The following is a 19,310-nucleotide window of genomic DNA, read 5'->3' as shown; positions in this document are numbered from 1 at the left end:
GGTAACCACTAGCTTGTTCTCTTTATCTGTGAATTTGTTTGTTTTGTTATATACATTCATTTTATTTATTTTTTTGATTCCACATATAAGTAGTAAAGTGTTTGTCTTTCTCTGACTTATTTCACTAAGCATAATACCCCCTAGGTTCATCCACGTTGTTGCAAATGGCAGACTTTCATTCTTTTTTAATGGCTGAGTAATAGTCCATTGTGTATATATACCACATCTTTTAAAAAAACTTTTATTTCATATTGGAGTATAGTTGACTAACAATAGTATGTTAGTTTCAGGTGTACAGCAAAGTGATTCAGTTATACATATACATGTATCTATTCTCTTTCAAATTCTTTTCCCATTTAGGTTATTACAGAATGTTGAGCAGAGTTCCCTGTGCTATACAGTAGGTTCTTGTTGGTTATCTATTTTATTTTTCTATTTTATTTTTTTATGGCCATGCCACGTGGCTTGTGGGATCTTAGTTCCCTGACCAGGGATTGAACCTGCACCCTCTGCAGTGAAACCACAGAGTCCTAACAACTGGACCACCAGGGAATTCCCTGGTTATCTATTTTAAACATAGCAGTGTGTACACGTCAATCCCAAACTCCCAATCTATCCCTCCCTGCCGGTAACCATAAGTTCATTCTCTAAGTTTGTGAGTCTGTTTCTGTTTTGTAAGTAAGTTCATTTGTATGAACTTTTGTTGTTTTTTTTTATATTCCACATGTAAGCAATATCATATGATATTTGTCTTTCTCTGTCTGACTTACTTCACTTAGGATGATAATCTCCAGGTCCATCCATGTTGCTGCAAATGGCATTATTTCATTCTTTTTAATGGCTGAGTAATATTCCATTGTATATATTTAACACATCTTCTTTATCCATTCATCTGTTGATAAGACACATAGGTTGCTTCCATATCTTGACTATTACATATGATGCTACTAAGAATACTGGGGTGTGTGTATTTTTACGAATTAGGGTTTTCATTTTCTTTAAATATATATCTAGCTGTAGAATTGCTGGATCATATAGTAGTCCTATTTTTAGGGTTTTTTTTCAATTTTTTTAAATTGAAAAAAACAGTTATTTATTTGGCTGCGTTGGGTCTTAGTTGCGGCACATGGGATCTTTGGTGCGGCATATGGGATCTTTCGTTGTGGCACACGGGCCTCTCTCTAGTTGTGGCACATGGGCTCAGTAGTTGTGGCGCACAGGCTCTCTAGTTGTGGCGCATGGGCTCTAGAGTGTGAGGGCTCAGTAGTTGTGGCATGCAGGCTTAGCTGCCCTGAAGCATGTGGGATCTTAGTTCCCTGACCAGGGATCGAACCCACGTCCCCTGCATTGGAAGGCAGATTCTTAACGAAGGCAGATTCTTAACCACCGGACCACCAGGGAAGTCCCTATTTTTAGTTTTTTGAGGAACATTTATACTTTTTTTCATAATGGCCACACCAATTTACATTCCTACCAGCAGTGTACTAGGGTTCCCTTTCCTCCACATCCTCACCAACATTTGAAGACTTTTTGATGACAGCCATTCTGACAGGTGTGAAGTGATTATTATCTCACTGTGGTTTTGATTTGCATTTCTCTGATGATTAGCAATTTTGAGCATTTCCTCATGTGCCTGTTGGCCAGTGTATATCTTCTTTGGAAAAATGTCTATCCAGGGTTTCTGCCCAATTTTTAATTGGGTTGTTTATTTTTTTATATTGAGTTGTATGAGCTGTTTATATATTTTGGATAACCCTTATTGGTCATATCATTTGCAAACATTTTCTCCCATTCCATAGGTTGTCTTTCTGTTCTGTTGATGGTTTCCTTTGCTATGCAAAAGCTTTTAAGTTTAATTAGGTCCCATTTGCTTAATTTTGCTCGTTTCTTTTGCCTTAGGAGAGATGAAAAATATTGCTACAATTTATGTCAAAGAGTGTTCTGCCTATGTTTTCTTCTAGGAGTTTTATGGTTTCCAGTCTTCCATTTAGGTCTTTAAATCATTTTGTTAGTTTTGCATATTGGTGTGAGAAAATGTTCTAATTTCACTCTTTTACATGTAGCTGTCCAGTTTTTCCAGCACCGCTCTTCACTGGAGACTGTTTTTTCTCCATAGTATATTCTTTGTCATAGATTTATTGACCAGAAGTGTGTGGGTTTACTTCTGGGCTCTCTGTTCTGTCCCATGGATCTATATGTCTCTTTTTGTTCCAGTACCATGCTGGGCTTTTAAAAAAAATAATTAATTAACTACTTTATGGCTGCGTTGGGTCTTCGTTGCCGCACGCAGGCTTTCTCTAGTTGCGGCGAGCAGAGGCTGCTCTTCGCTGTGGTACATGGGCACCTCACTGCGGTGGCTTCTCTTGTTGCTGAGCATGGGCTCTTGGCACGTGGGCTCTAGACCGCAGGCTTGGCAGTTGTGGTGCATGGGCCTAGTTGCTCCGCAGCATGTGAGATCTTCCCGGACCAGGGCTCAAACCCGTGTCCCTTGCATTGGCAGGTGGATTCTTAACCACTATGCCACCAGGGAAGTCTTACCATGCTGTTTTGATGACCAAAACTTTGTCGTTTAGTCTGAAGTCAGGGAGCATGCTATCTCTAGCTTTGTTCTTTTTTTCCTCAAGATTGCTCTGGCAATTTGGGGTCTTTTGTGATTCCATATAGATTTTAGGATTGTTTGTTCTACTTCTATGAAAAACATCATGGGTATTTTGATAAGGATGGCATTAAATCTGTAGATTGCTTAGGGAAATAGAGACATTTTAACAATATTAATTCCTCCAATCCAAGAACATGGGATATCTTTCCATTCCTTTGTATCATCTTCAATTTCCTTCATAAATGTTTTACAGTTTTCAGAATATAGGTCTTTCACTCAGAGCCAATATTCTTTTTTCTTTTTAAATTGAAATATAGCTGATTTACAATATTATATTAGTTTCAGGTGTACAGCAAAGTGACTCAGTATTTTTGCAGATTACATTCCGTTATACAAGGTTATTACAAGATACTGGGTATAATTCCCTGTGCAGCAGTCCCGAACTGCTGGGACTAGGGACTGGTTTCATGGAAGACAATTTTTCCATGGACCGGGGGGTTGGGGGGTGGGGGAGTGGAGATGGTTCAGGCAGTAATGCAAGCATTGGGGAGCGATGGGGAACGGCAGATGAAGCTTTGCTCGCTCATCCGCAGCTCACCTCCTGCTGTGTGGCCCAGTTCCTAACAGGCCATGGACCGGTAGCAGTCCGCAGTCTGGGGGTTGGGGACCCCTGCTATACGGTATATCCTTGTTGCTAATCTATTTTACATACAGTAGTTTATATTGGTTAATCCCATAATCCTAATTTGTCCCTCCCCCCTCCCTCTCCCCTTTGGTAACCACAGCTTTGTATTCTATGTCTGTGAGTCTGTTCCTGTTTTAGAGCCAATATTCTTAAAACCTGCTATACTGTTCACAAAATGTAGACTTGGAAGCTATCAGCCTGAAAACATAGAATACTCACAGCCTATATGAAAAAAGAGAAGGGAAGCTCCCAGAAAAAGCCACATCCTGGCTCCTAACAATCACACTTAGTGCAAGTTACTGTCATACAGATAGTCCCTATAGAGGTGACATGATTCAGCCTTTGCCTTCAAGGAGCTCTCATTTCTTGGGGAGACAAATGACAGGGAATCCAAAAGCTTCTGAACCAATACTGAATAATTCTGAACTGTGAGTATGCTTGTCCATTAGATTTATTTTCCCTCCTGGCTGCTTTCTATTGCCTTGCAAAGAATCCAAAGAAGAAACATTTACGTTCCCTTAGCTTTTTTTTTTTTTTTTTTTTTTTTTTTGTTCCCTTAGCTTTGTGCGTAGCAGTTCTAAGCATGGGCTTGGAACTCAGAGCTGGATTCAGATCCTGAGTCTATCTCTCACCATCTGTGTAGCCTTTGGCAAATTATAATTTCTCAGAATCTACATTTTCTCATTTGTGAAATAAGGCTCATAATGCAAACCTTCTAGGACTGTTCTGAGGATTCTATGAGATAACACACATGAAGTACTTAATTTAGCAACTCTTACAATTTTTTTTAAAATTTGGGAATCTGGAATGGGGGATAATATTTTTACATATACGTACCCAGCAAAACTGGTTGGCACTCTGAGCCTACTTTCTAGGCTGCTGTGGGTATTCAGAAAGCATTTGAGTATCTCTAGGTTATCTTCTCTACACTCATTTCCATGTATTTTTAGTGACTGTTCTACCACTGGGAGAGAAATTCCCCTAATCCTATATAGCTTTATCAACACTATATAGTTGTACAGAAAGTAACAGTTGCTCCTAATACTTTGCAGAGCACACCAACTTTTCCAAAAGCACTTTCACAACTATTGTCTCAGTGAAGCCCCACAAAAATGTTGAGGCTAACATGCTAATACACAGGCTCTTTGGAACAAGGCAGAGTATGAATAACAATTGTGCTAGTACTTTGCAGATCAGGAATATACAAGGGGAATGACTTATCCAAGGTCACATGGTAAGTCAGGAGAAAGAGTATTAGAAACAAGGTTTCCTGGCCCCTCACTGATGGTCGGTTTACTGGGCTATTTCTAATCACACTACTCTCCTTCTTCAACTTCTAGCTTCCCTCCCTCCCTGCCACACCAGAACTCCCTACAAAAGGGCAATTTTACCAGATACCGCCATAGTGTCACTGATCCATGCAATGGAAAAGATCCAGTCCTTGTGTCCATCCTTCAAGAGGAGGGAGTGACAGGTACAGAGAGAGAAAAAAAAAAAAGGAAAAAAAGAAATCAGTAAAATAAGGATTACAATGTACACCCCTGAAAAGTTTACGAGTCTGACTGAAAATATCTTTGTAAAAATTTCAATTCTAATCTCTGGTGATTTCAACCCAAATGGAATGATCCCACAACTTTTAACTTCTGTCTTGAGAAGCTCAAAGCTGGAATAAAACTGGCATTCTTGTGGACAATAAACATGGCCGGTGGACACACAGCTCTAGCATTCTATCTCTGGATGTTCTACTTGTGGTTCCTACGCACAATTACCCACTTCTCATCCCTCCAACACACCTCCTTGCACTCCCCCCTTGCTTCCTGGGAGAATATAGCTACAACTGACCTCTATGCTGTTCCATCTGTCCGGTACTCTCTTCCTCCAGACATCAGCATGTCTTGCACCCTCATTTCCTTTAAGTCTCCCTGCTCAAATGTCATTCTTATCAAAGATGCCCTCCCAACTATCCCCTGAAATAGCATTCTCCACCATGCTCTCTCCCTTTAGCCTGCCTTTACTCTTCTCCACGGCACTCATCACACTCTGACATACTGCTGGTACATTTTTGTTGGTTTATATGCCTCCCTTCACTTGAGTGCAGGCTTCAAGAGGGTAGGGGCTTTGTCTGTTTTATTCACTGCTATGTCCCCAGTGTCTGAAACAATGACCGGCCATAGAAGGGTCAAAAAATAGCTGCTGAATGAATAACTTAATAAACCCTTCTGACTATGGGCAGTAGGAGATGTGTAACCACTGTGGTGTGGACTCAAACACCAACCCACCGCTCATGGCCTCTGAGGTGTACTGCTCGCCTCTTTATCAAACATACCCTCTGCCAACATATCTGATACTCCCTGTGGTGAGTGGAATACCAACTCTGAAATCTCCACCCCCATACCTCACCATTACGCACCCCCAACCCAAGTCCGCAGAAGTCTAGAGGAAACTGTCCCTTCCTGGGGGGTTTGTGGGAATGAGGACTGGGCTCTGTTAAAAAACAAGGCTACCTCTATCTACAATTATTGGGGAGACTTACATCTCCCACACACACAGGATCTAGTGTAGGCAGCCGGTAGACAGCAAGGCTGTTGGGGTTGTCTCCTCCGGTGGCTAACAGTGTTCTAGAGGGATTCAGCTCGATAGCATGGATACCACAGCCCTGCTGTGTCACACCGCCGGGCTCCCGGTCCTTCAGAATGGGGATCTTGGTGATCTGGCTTGTCTGGACATCCACTACAAACAGCTACAAGACAAAAGGGATAAAGAAGCTGAACGCAGTTTCTCTTCAGTGTGGCTAACGCTGGGTACAAACATCCATTCATTCACTCAGTTACCCATCAAACATTTAATTAATGTCTACTACGTTAGACCCTGGGCATTATTAAACGCATGGTCAGGGCGACACTAGTCAAATGAAACATGTAAATAAGAAAACATAACATAGATAGATATAATATGCTACATAAACAGAGAGGAAGAAGTAAATTCTGCCTGGGATTCAAAGAGGATTATGGATCTAATGAACCTGATGAAAGGTTTTCTACCAGTTCAAGCATATTTTATATAACTCTTTTTTTTTTTTTTTTTTTTTACTATTTATTTTATTTCTTTATTTTCCTTAATTTTTTTTTTTTTGGCTGTGTTGGGTCTTAGTTGCGGGACACAGGATCCTTGTTGAATCATGCCAGATCTTTTCGTCATGGAGCATGGTCTGCTTGGGTTTCTCTCTAGTTGTGGCGAGTGGGCTCCAGAGCACATGGGCTCTGTAGTTTGTGGCACGTGGGCTCTCTCGTTGAGGCGCGTGAGCTTGCTAGATGTGGCATACAGGCTTAGTTGCCCTGTGGCATGTGGGATCTTAGTTTCCCGAGCAGGGATCAAACCTGTGTCCCCTGCATTAGAAGGTGGATTCTTTTTCTGTTTTGTTTTTTAAAGATTTTTTAAAAATTTTTATTTATTTTATTTTTGACTGCATTGGGTCTTCCTTGCTGAGTGCGGGCTTTCTCTAGTTGCGGTGAGCGGGGGCTCTTCGTTGCAGTGAGCGGGCTTCTCATTGCAGTGGAGAAGGTGGATTCTTTACCACTGGACCACCAGGGAAGTCCCTATGTAACTAATTCTTATCTAACCATGCACAGAAGCTTATAAACAAAACAAGTCAAAACCACTATTAGACATACCTATAAACATTACCACATTTGCAAGAGTGACCTGAGACAGGACAAGGTAAGAGATATTCATCTCACTGCTTATCTATCACACACACATTCTGTTTTGTGCCACCATGCCTTTGCTCATGCTGCTGCTTCTGCCTGAAATGCTCTTATCCACTTCTGTACCAAACTAACCCCTTTTCACTCTCCAAAATTCAATTCAGAGAAATACTTTATGGAAAAGATCAGTCTTAGACAAAGGGCATTCCCAGTGGAGTCTTTTTTTTTTTTTAATATTTACTTTTTAGGGTGTGCTGGGTCTTAGTTGTGGCTCGCAGGCTCCTTAGTTGTGGCAGGCGGGTTCCTTAGCTGTGGCACATGAACTCTTAGTTACGGCATGCATGTGGGATCTAGTTCCCTTACCAGGGATTGAACCCGGGCCCCCTGCATTGGGAGTGCAGAGTCTTAACCACTGCGCCACCAGGGAAGTCCCTGGAGTCTATTATTATTAAACTCTTTATGTGATTCAATGATTCATTTATTCACTCACTGATTCAGCACCAACTAAATGACAATAATTGTTCTAGATGCTAGAAATATAACTACTAGGAATGATCTCTGGCCTCATATACCTTATAGTCTAGGTAGTTCATTTAAAATCCTATCAGCAGTTCTCAGAGTGAAGCCAAATCATGTTATATCGTTGTATAAAATAACCTACTGCTTGCACAGGAAGATCTATGAAAGGAGAAAGCAGGTAAGCCTTAAATTTAAAATAGAAAAAGGAAAGGAAGAGTAGCTAGAACAAGACCGCCAGGTAGAGACTGAGGAAAAACTTTAAAAGGGAAGGTGGAGAGAGGGGAACCACTCCTGAGTCTGTAGGCCCTGACAACTACTTAAGGCAGACCTCCTGCCTAACAGTCACAGTCACTGATGTGTCTGACAGGCTTTTTTTTTTTTTTGACAGGCATTTTTAAACTCAATGTGTCTAAAACAAATACTCTTCCTCCCCAAATTGCTCATTTCATCTAATGCCACCAAAATCTGCCTGGTCACACAAGCCTGGGATTCATCCTAGACTCCTCCTCCCTCATTCCCACCATCCCAGCTAGTCCTGCCAAACTATCTCCTAAATATTCTTACAATTGGCTCCTTCCTCTCCATCCTCTCTCCTCTAGACAACTGCAACTGGTCTTTGTGCCTTCAGGCAAGGTCACCATAAAAACTATCCTCCAGGGGCTTCCCTGGTGGCGCAGTGGTTGAGAGTCCACCTGCTGATGCAGGGGACATGCGTGGGTTCGTGCCCCGGTCCAGGAAGATCCCACATGCCGCGGAGCGGCTAGGCCCGTGAGCCAGGGCTGCTGAGCCTGCGCGTCCGGAGCCTGTGCTCCGCAACGGGAGAGGCCACAACAGTGAGAGGCCCGCATACCGCAAAACAAACAAACAAACAAAACCTATTCTCCATACTATAATCATTCATCTTCATAAAAATGGAAATCCTCCCATGTCAATTAAAAAATATCTAATGGTTCCCCTTTACCTAAATTCAAGCCCCTTAGCATGGCATCAAGACTCTTCTCAATGTGGCCCCTACCTATCTCTCTAGCTTCAAATCCTGCCATGGACCTTATACTCTAGAAAGAACTGCTTATTAATTATTATTCACACAAATAATAATTATTTTATTTTTGACTGCATTGGGTCTTCAATGAAGACTCTCCAATGAAATATAATTATTTTGTTTCATGCTCATGCTGTTCACAATGCCAGAAATGCTTCCTCCTACTCTTTTCTTTACCTGGCCATCACGTCCTTACCTTTCATGATTCAGTTCAGACATGTCCTCTATGAATATTCCTTAATGTCCAGGCTGGTTAAGTTCCTCTCTTGTAGGCTCCCAAGACAGCCCTCTACCCACAGTACTTAGATATTATCACAATTTCAAAATCTTTACTTGTTTCGGGCTTCCCCGGTGGCGCAGTGGTTAAGAATCCGTCTGCCAATGCAGGGGACACGGGTTCGAGCCCAGATCTGGGAAGATCCCACATGCCGTGGAGCAACTAAGCCTGTGCACTACAACTACTGAGCCTGTGCTCTAGAGCCTGCGAGCCACAACTACTGAGCACAAGTGCTGCAACTACTGAAGCCTGTGTGTCTAGAGCCCATGCTTTGCAACAAGAAAAGCCACCGCAATGAGAAGCCCGTGCACCGCAACAAAGACCCAACACAGCCAAAATAAAAAAAATTTAAAAAAATTCTTTACTTGTCTCTCTTCTCCATTAAGCTAATAATGTCCTTCCAATTCCAAGAGCAGGGGGTTTACCCTATTTGGTTCTATTCTCCTGCCCCAACCATGCAGAGCTACATAGTAAGTGCTTACAGTAACCACCTTTCAAGGGACCTGCCCAATGATGTTAGGGGGCCCCCACATCCCTGCACTCAGAGTGGGGGCCTGTAGCTGAGTTTGATACAGCCCAGATTTCCAGATCACAGCACTGTCCTGGGGTGGCCTCCTGGCTCAAGGAGAACCAGTGCAGAGGCTAGACTGGACTGGGTCATTCAAATTCTCTCAGCAATATGGAACTGGCTGGTGGCACTAAACCAAACTGTCTCGGTGGCCATTTTCTACCAAAGCCAGTCCCCAGAGAAAAGGAAACAGAAGACAGGAAGCATGGACATCCCTGGTTCCTAGGGGCTTTCCAACTTCTAGTTGTTTTTCTGCGATCCAGGGATACTTCCTGCTCTTCAGGTTTGCAAGCTAGCCCTTCCAATAAATGTGAGTGGATTTCTTACCCTTTTAAACAAACGATCTCTAACCAACACAGCCCCTCAAATGTTTAATAAAGCAAAATGTACTGCCCACTTACACTTTTGTGTTGTGTGGGACAGTGCAACCATAATATATTGGCTTCTAGATCAGTGATTCTCAAACTGATTATAATACAATATAATATAATACAATAACCTGGGGAATTTTCTTTTTTTAAAAAATACTACAAAACAAACACAACTCCCAGGGACTTCCCTGGTGGTCCAGTGGTTAAGACTCCGTGCTCCCAATGCAGGGGGCCTGGGTTCGATCCCTGGTCAGGGAACTAGATCCTGCATGTCACAACTAAGAGCCCGCATGCCGCAACTAAGAGCCAGCACAGCCAAATAAATAATCAATCAATAAATAAATATTTAAAAACAATTCCCAGGCCCTACCCTAAAACTCCTCCAATTAGAATTTCTGCGTTTGGGGCCAGTAAAAGTGAATTTTTTTCAAGGATCTCCAGGTGAATCTAATGACTGCCCATGTTTAACAATCACTGATCTAGAGCTTTGCTATTCAAAGGAGTATCTGGAAGCTTGTTAGAAACAAAGAATCTCAGGCCTTCACCCTAGACCTATTAAATCAGCATCTGGAGTTTCTCAAGATCTCCAAGTACACTGAAGTTTGAGAAGCACTGATGTAGAGAGAAATCTACTCTGTACACTAAGGACGATGCATTTGATAAGACACAACCCTATGTCTTAAAACAGGGCTCCATTTCTGCCACCCAGAAAAGGTGAAGAGAAAAAGCTTCATCTATTCATGTCTAAGAAAGTCTTAAGCCCAACCTCTCCAGTTTTGGACTTGGGAGAGACCTAGGTTTGAATTCCATTGGTTACTTAGTAGCTATGTGATCTTGATCAAGTCACTTTCACCTTTCTGAATCTTGTTTCTTATCTATAAAACTTGAATAATATTATTTATCTAATAGGGTTGCTAGGAGGTCTAATAAAATGTAAAGTATCTAGCACAGGGCTCAGCACAGAATAGGTACTTAACAAGTACTAGCTAATAGTAACATTCTAATCTAATGTTTGTTTCATTCAGTAGGTTATAATGGCTTCTACACTAGATGAAAAAGATTTCATACAAGGGAAATGCAAACAGCTGGCTCTGTAGAGGCCCAGGAAACCAAGAGTTTACCCCCAACCTCACCCTCATCCTTGCAGAGGAATGACTAAGCACCATGTGAAGGACAGAGCCTTTTTGCTTTTTCAAAGGAAGGAACAGGGATGTGGATGGAGTGCCAGAGACTATCTCCCCAAGCTGTCTGACAAAGGGTCAAGGCTTCAAACAGCTCCTGTAACATTTCCCAGAATGAGGCTGCTCCACATTAACCTACTGGGATCCCTGCCAGAAACCAGCAGCAGGGCAAGATAAGCTTGAGGCTTAATGGCTCCCTGCAACTTACAAGTTAGGACAGAGGGAAAAAAGAAAGCAAAGGCCTTACAATCAGGAAGATTGTATGACTAGTGAGTACACCTCTAAATGCATGTATCTGCATATAGACATATGCAATTGTGTGTATAGAAAGTCAAGGTGGCTTAATAAAATGGGGGGAGGGGAGATTCACAAAGTATCAGTGTTTTAGATGGAGGTTAATGGAGAAAGGAAAGCAAATCCACATAGGTCGCACAGAGAGGATGACTATACCAAGTCAGATGGTAAAAGGCAAGAGGGCAGCTTAAGTATGGGAAAGGGAGGATAACTGCAATCAAGCAGAGGAATACATTTCCTCTCCCAAACGGAGATGGGGAGGAGCAAAGGAGAGAGCCAAGATCCAGAAACACAACAGGAAATGGTTAGACAATATGTATCTAAAATGAAAAATGTGTAAACTCTGCAATTTCAATTTTAGAAATTTATGATAAGGAAATAATGACAGGTGAACAATTTTAATTACAGTCAATTTAATTAATTAATTTATTAATTTGGCCCTGCTGTGCAGCATGCGGGATCTTAGTTCCCTGACCAGGGACTGAACCAGTGCCCCCTATAACGGAAGCACAGAGTCTTAACTACTGGACTGCCAGAGAAGTCCCAAATTACAGTGAATTTTAAACCAGTGAAACACCACAGGGGATTGGGAATATCCACACAATGGATTATTATACAGCCTTTAAGAATGATGGAGTAGAGGATATTTATTAACATGGAAAGTTGGTCATGCTATGTTATTAAATGAATACCCTCCCTTTTAAAAACATGAGTCCAGGGACTTCCCTGGTGGCTCAGTGGTGAAGATTCCCAATGCAGGGGGCCTAGGTTTGACCCCTGGTCAGGGAACTAGATCCCAAATGCATGCCTCAACTAAGAGTTTGCATGCCACGGAGCCAGCGAGCTGCAACAAGGAGCCCGTGAGACACAACTAAGGAGCCTGCTTGCTGCAACGAAGCAGCCCATGTGCCGCAACTAAGGAGCCCACCTGCCACAACTAAAACCCAGTGCAACCAAATAAATATTAAAAAATAATAAATAAAAAATAAAAATGCATCCAGGAATGTTGATTTTTTTTTCCTCAGGGAACACATATGACGTGCATAATTAAAAGATAAAAGAAAAGGACCACAGGCCCTGAAATGAGCTGCACTTACTCAGGACTCCAATGATGTCCAAGAGAATCGGGCATTCTGTCCAGCCCATCTCTAAAAGCTTGCTGCCTACTCACCTGCATCCTGCTGTGCAGGAGACAGGGGTATGGCCGAGATCAATAAGCTGCTTGAACAATATCAAGACTCTATAGCTATAAATATTTTAGACTGTTTAGGAGCTAGAAGAGTTGTCACACCTAGAAAGTTGAGTCACTGTTTCTATTGCAAGTCTATTAAAGGAAAGACCCATGTGGTTGTTTAAAGTAAAATAACATGCTTGGGGTCCAAATTACAAAAGTAACACGTCATAAACTTGTAAAACATAGAAAAGGGGAAATCAGAAAATGAACACCACCACTACTACCACCTGGTGTATTTTTTTCAGGTCCTTAACTATATACCCAGTCAAATGCATACATATTTTTCTCCATTTATAAAAATGTGACCTCATATATATTATTTTATATCTTTTAACACCTTTTCAAATTAATCTATATACCTTTAAATAATTTTTAATGGCTTTAAGGTGATTCGCTGCATGGGTATGCTAGAATTTATCAAACACATTCCCTGTAATTGAACATTTATGCTGTATCCAAATTTTCAGTAATGCAAAACACACTGCAGTGAACATTCTTGTATCTAAATCCAGGTGCCTGTGCTATGCTAAGATCTCTTACTCTTTGAATTGTGAATCTAAGCTGCTCCTCCAAAAGACGGCTATAGGGCTAGCTTGCTGAAATCAGCAATGGTACTTGGTATTAGGTCCTGAGTTCTGATATTTTCCCACTAGAATCATGATTTTGTGGGAGGAGGACCAAATTAGGATTTACAATTATCCTAAATTTAAGTAACATAATAATTCTTTTTTTTTTTGGTGGGGGGGCGCACAGCTTGCAGGATCTTAGTTCCCCAACCAGCGACTGAACCCAGGCCCTCGGCAATGAAAGCATGGAGTCCTAACCACTGGATCACCAGGGAATTCCCAGTAACATAATTCTTTACAAGCGTTTAACATGTCCAGTAAACTGATTCTTAACCCCTGATCTTGGAGGGCTCTGTTGAAAATGGAGTAAGTCCTGAGAGTCAGCTTTGGCAAGACACCTAAGATTTTGCCTGGTATCCGCCAAAGTCACCTAGTGAAGAGCCTCTGACAGTACACCACAGAGGTTTAGCTACCTCAAGCACCGTGACAAACATTTGGTAAAAAATTTCTCTTAGGTTGTAAAATCAGAACTCAATTGAGTGTTGCCTGTATCTAAATACAAAGCCCATGTCCTACTTCCAAGTGATATACCATCCAACCAGAGAATAGAAGGGTAAACAAAAGAATTGGTCAACTAGCCTGATTTTACACAGATCCTCATTTCTTCCTATGGAAGATGAAAATTAATTCCTATAGTACTGAAGGATACTAATAGTTAATGTATAGATTATTCAGAAGAAAACAAGATATTCTCAGCTTTTTGTTCCCCAGAGCATTTCAAGGCATAAGATCTTCTACTCAGAATTAAAAGGAAGCCTTATCTCTAAACTGCAAACTACTGGAGAGCAGATTGTCATTACACACTAATTAATTATCTAGTATATTAAGAGATTATAAACTTTTAATAATAACAGTTTAAAACAATAACATAATCCCTATTCTTTCATTCTTACTTCCTGAGCCTTACAGCACAAAGACTTAATGATAATATGATTATGTATCTGCCCACTGAAAAGGAAGAACTCTCTCCAGGTGTTATCTGGAGCTCCAAAAATCTTCTGTGACTTGAGAGGGGAACTCCTTTTGCCGTATATCCTACCACTGTATTTCCAAGCTCTTTCTTTACACCCTTTCCGTAGAGAGGAGGTATACTCCATGACTGCTCAATCTTCGTCAGCAAACAAGATAAGCATTGAATGGCAACCTGGCAAGGCCACTTTCACCATTGCTTTAGGCTAAGAGAAAACATCTAGCTTAAGTAACTTTTTTTTTTAAATTATAGAGTTTATTGACAATACTTTATCTACAATACTGGAAATAAAAAATGCAAGAAAGATTGCTCAGAATCCTATCTCTCGGGACTTCCCTGGTGGTCCAGTGATTAAGAATCCACCTTCCAATGCAGGAGACTCCGGTTCCATCCCTGGTCAGGGAACTAAGATCCCACATGCCACGGGGCAACTAAGCTCGCACACTGCAACTACTGAGCCCGTGTGCCACAACTACAGAGCTCACGCGCCCTGGAGCCCCTGCGCCACAACTAGAGAGAAGCCCACGCGCTGCAACAAAGAGCCCGCACACCACAACGAAAGGTCTTGTGTGCCGCAAGACACGACACAGCCAAAAAAAAAAAAAAAAAAAAAATCCTATCCCTCTTTTCAAGTCTGTTTTTCATTTGTCAAGTTCCTGTTCAGTCCTTAATCACATGCATGTATAACGGTGCATAGCTATAATCAGCAGAGAGAATTCTGTATCTCATTACATTTAACATATCAAAAGCTCTACATGTTATTACAGTCTTCACAATTACGTCAATACCTCCATAATATCATGCAGATTTGATTTACCATAAATTACTTAAGTATTCTATTGTTAACATTTTGATAAAATAGCTTCCAATAATTATTTTGTTAAAAAAGACTTCTCTCTTCCTTTGGATAATTTCCAAAGTATGAAAATATTAGGTCAAAGGGTATAATACTTATTAGGCTCTTCATTCAACAAACAATACACCCCAGGTCTTTGAAACACAATGCCAAATTACTTTCAAAAAAGGGTTTTAGTGACAATAAATATATGACCTGTTCCACCACATCCTTATCAGAACTGGTTAACATTTTAATTTGTATACAGAAAAATATTTTGCTTTTATCTATATCCCTTTTATGATGAAATTAACTATAATTTCCTAATTGTATTTTTTCTTATATAAATTATATCTAAATGAATTATTTTTAAATGTTGAAGCTCCTTGGGATGTGACTGACATACAGAAAATAACCAATTTACAGGGTAGAAAAATGGTCACTTCTTATCTTATGTACCTGAATTTGGCCAGAAATACACCTAAAGGCTAGAACCATCAAACTACTGTTACCACTTCCTCCTCCACTGCCATTAATTACATCAACAATTTACTAAGTACATGTTTTAGGCACTGAGCTAACCAACATCTTATTTAATTTTCTTCATGACTGAGCTAGGCAGATACTACTCACTCCATTATTATTATTATTTTTAAAATATGTATTTATTTACTTATTTGGCTGCACTGGGTCTTAGTTGAGGCATGTGGTATCTTCGTTGCTGCATGTAGGATCTTCGTTGTGGCACGTGGACTCTTAGTTGCGGCATGCATGTGGGATCTAGCTCCCTGACGAGGGATCAAACCCGGGCCCCCTGCACTGGGAGCGTGGAGTCTTAACCACTAGACCACCAGGGAAGTCCCCACTCCATTTATTTTAAAGGTGAAAGAAAGGCTAAGGAGAAATTACCTGGCTTGTCCAAGGGTACAAAGCTAGTAAGAAATGGAGTCCAGATTCAACCCATGAATCTCTGAATCCAAATACACAATACAAAATGACTTAAACTTGTTGATATTTCTGACTTGTTTACTATAACTCTTCTAGTAAAGAGACCAAAAAATTGGAAAGTAATGACTTAAGCTAAGATCTGACTTAAAAAAAGAATGGGCAGGGTCTTCCCTGGTGGCACAGTGGTTAAGAATCTGCCTGCCAATGCAGGGCGACAGGGGTTCGAGCCCTGGGCCAGGAAGATCCCACATGCTGTGGAGCAACTAAGCCCATGTGCCACAACTACTGAGTCTGCGTTTTAGAACCCGCAAGCCACACTACTGAAGCCTGCGTGCCACAACTACTGAAGCCTGCGTGCCACAACTACTGAAACCTGCGCGCCTAGAGCCCATGCTCCACAACAAGAGAAGCCACCGCAATGAGAAGCCCACGCACCGCGATGAAGAGTAGCCCCCGCTCGCTGCTACTAGAGAAAGCCCACGCGCAGCAACGAAAACACAACGCAGCCACACACACAAAAAAAAAGAATGGGCAAATTTCTTGCTTTGTCTGTTGAGACCAGAACTGGCATATAAGGAAAATAATTATTTGTCAAGGGCTTCCTCAAAGTGCAGAAATAAGATCTGATTACATACTACTGGTTGCTGAACAGATATTAACCAAGATGCCTACAAGGAAATTCTTTCAGATCCATTAAACATGATGTCCCACCTATGCCCCGAGTGTGGTTTAGAAAATACAAGGAGAATTCAAATGAATGGTCTAGATTTAATAAGGTGACAAAAAAATTATTGCTATACAGCATAAAGTCTAAGCCAGTGATTCATATAAAAATTGCCTGAGAGCTTGTTTAAAATTCCAATTCCTAGGTTTCACGGAAGGAAAAATCCTGAATCAGTACTGGAGTGGGGACCAGGAAACTTGCATTTTAAACACATACCTCAAGTGATTGTGATGCAGACAGTTCCTGAGTCATGCTTAGGAAACAAAGGCCTAAGCAATCAGAAATCAAATATACATCAATTTAGAAGAAGGCAGACTGGCAAAAGAAGACTAAAGGAAGAGCCCAAGGAAAACAGGAACCAAATCAAGTAACCAGACTACCTCATTACTAACTTTCAGCAGGTAGTTAGCCTGCCAGGCACCTCCCAGCAAACCTCTGCTCTCAGCTACCCACGTTTCCCCATCCTCCAAGTCTACAGGGCTGCAGGAACAGGCCATAAATTCACCAGGGGCCATGCGGCGAAGCATGTGACTCAATTCTCCAGATGAGAAAGGTGATGAACAGGATTATTCATTATTAAAGGCTAGACATGAGTCAGAAGGAAAAGAAAAAAAAAAGTTACCTACAGGAGATTCAGTTAGTCTTGTCAACCAAATCCCCGGCGACTTGAGTCACTCTCCCTTGTTTCTTCCCAGCATCAGCCAAATGGGTCTATCCAGAGTTGCTCAACATTCCTTGTATATTCCTGACTCTGCTATGGAATGGACATCCCTGCTTCCTTCCCATAGTTGAAGACTCTTCCTCCTCTAGGAAATCCTCTCTGAATACCCTAGCTAGGAATGACTTCCTCTCAGGTGCACTCCTGGTTGTCGTGTCTAATGAGGCATCTATTTTGTTATTAACTTTGCACGCAGCTATGTATCGTATCCCAGCCAAGCTAAGCAGAGGTCAGGCAGTCCTCTGCCATTACGGGTATTGCAGTGAAAGTTTGAGGAGTACTTGGCATAACATAAAGAATTCTGACAAGGAATAAGCAAAATTAGGACCCAAACTTAACTCATTATAGAATCTCAAATAACTTTTCTCCCTTTGGGTCTGTTTCTTCAACTCTAAAAAAAAGTGGAGGCCAGTGGTTACAGTCCCTTCCAGCTCTGTCTGAGATTTGTTTCTTTATCACTGCAACCCCACATGAAGCAGTGTCTTGCTATACATGGGAAAAACTCAATAAATGGTTATAAATTTAGTAAAAGCAGACACAAAACACAAAGTTGTCCCACTACATTCTAGCCAATGAAATGCAGAAATATTACTCCATTTCTTCTCACATTCAAAAACTGTCCTGATGAAAACATCCCCACCTACAAGTGAAAGGGACTGATGGCCTCCAAGGATCCAAAGGCATATAAGGGCATTCAAGTGGAATCAGCAGTTTAAGAAGCTGAATGTTGGGACTTCCCTGGTGGCGCAGCAGTTAAGAATCTCCCTGCCAATGCAGGGGACATGGGTTCGAGCCCTGGTCCAGGAAGATCCCACATGCTGTGGAGCAACTAACCCCGTGCGCCACAACTACTGAGCCTGTGCTCTAGAGCCTGCGAGCCACAGCTACTGAGCCCGCGTGCCTAGAGCCCGTGCTCTGAAACAAGAGAAGCCACCCCAATGAGAAGCTTATGCACCGCAATGAAGAGTAGCTCCCACTTGCTACAACTAGAGAAAGCCCGCGCAGCAACGAAGACCCAATGCAGCCAGAAATAAAAAAAAAAAAAAAAAAAAAGAAGCAGCAGCAGCCAAGTGTTGCAGTCCAACCATAATCCTGGATTGAACCCAGTTGCCAATTCTGGGTCAGTTTCTTCCTTTTATCTCCTACACCAGGAAATATATGAAGAATCCTGCTTAAGGTCAAGCTAAAAAGCAATACTCCTAGATATCACCAGGAAAAACTCTCATTCATCTTGAACCAAACCCGGGCACTGCTCCCATTCCAACAGAAAAAACGTCCATGTGTCAGCTTGAGAAGACCTTTTTCTCTGACTGTAATGTCTATCAAGGATCCAGCTAGAAAAAAAAAGCCTGGAGTGCAAGAGTCACTATGTTACTCCTATGTTCATTCTCCAACGTCCCAAGCTTCCAACAGACTATACCTGAAATAAAGAGCTCAGATCACTTAAGAGAAAAACTGCCCGCCTCAAGCTCTGAGGTGGTTGTCAACTGAGGGCACAATGTTTGAAAATGCATGCATGTGTGCCTGCGTGTACACATGCATGTGCCTGATTGTCACAATAACTGAGGGTGCAGGGCAGAGGGGGACTGCTGGCATCTATGGAGCAGAAGCCAAGAATGTGAAATCTTCAGCAATATGAGGTAAAGTCCCAGAGAAGGAAGAAACCACCAAAACACCATCAATATTCTTGTTGAGAAAAGCTGCCCTAAAATTCTTGAATCCTTCCATAGGACTGCTGTTCAGGCCCTGACCCTTTTTATTAATTTTTAAATTTTTATTGAAGTATATAGCTAATTTACAATATTATATTCATTTCAGGTGTACAACATAATGATTCAAAATTTTTATGGCTTATACTCCATTTAAAGTTGTTATAAAATATTGGCTATATTCCCTGTGTCGTACAATATATCCTTGTAGCTTATTTATTTTATACATAGTAGTTGGTATCTCTTAATCCCCAACCTCTATCTTGCCCCTCCCCCATTCCCTCTCCCCACTGGAAACCACTAGTT

General features: G+C 41.5%; 1 protein-coding gene across 1 annotated transcript in view; it reads right to left on the bottom strand.

Moving 5' to 3' along the window:
• The window catches only part of DCAF12 (DDB1 and CUL4 associated factor 12), a 40,663-nt gene that overhangs the window by 11,739 nt on the left and 9,614 nt on the right, over positions 1-19,310 (bottom strand). Inside the window, exons 3-4 of the mRNA XM_065878891.1 lie at positions 5,818-6,024; positions 4,676-4,736 (exon numbers count right to left, since the gene is read on the bottom strand). Of these exons, the coding sequence (XP_065734963.1) occupies positions 4,676-4,736; positions 5,818-6,024 (268 nt within the window). The remainder of the gene's footprint in view (positions 1-4,675; positions 4,737-5,817; positions 6,025-19,310) is intronic.

The sequence above is a fragment of the Phocoena phocoena genome, chromosome 6 (genome assembly GCF_963924675.1).
Source record: "Phocoena phocoena chromosome 6, mPhoPho1.1, whole genome shotgun sequence".
NCBI classification, from domain to species: Eukaryota; Metazoa; Chordata; class Mammalia; order Artiodactyla; family Phocoenidae; genus Phocoena; species Phocoena phocoena.
This window is presented reverse-complemented; position numbering and strand designations above follow the sequence as displayed.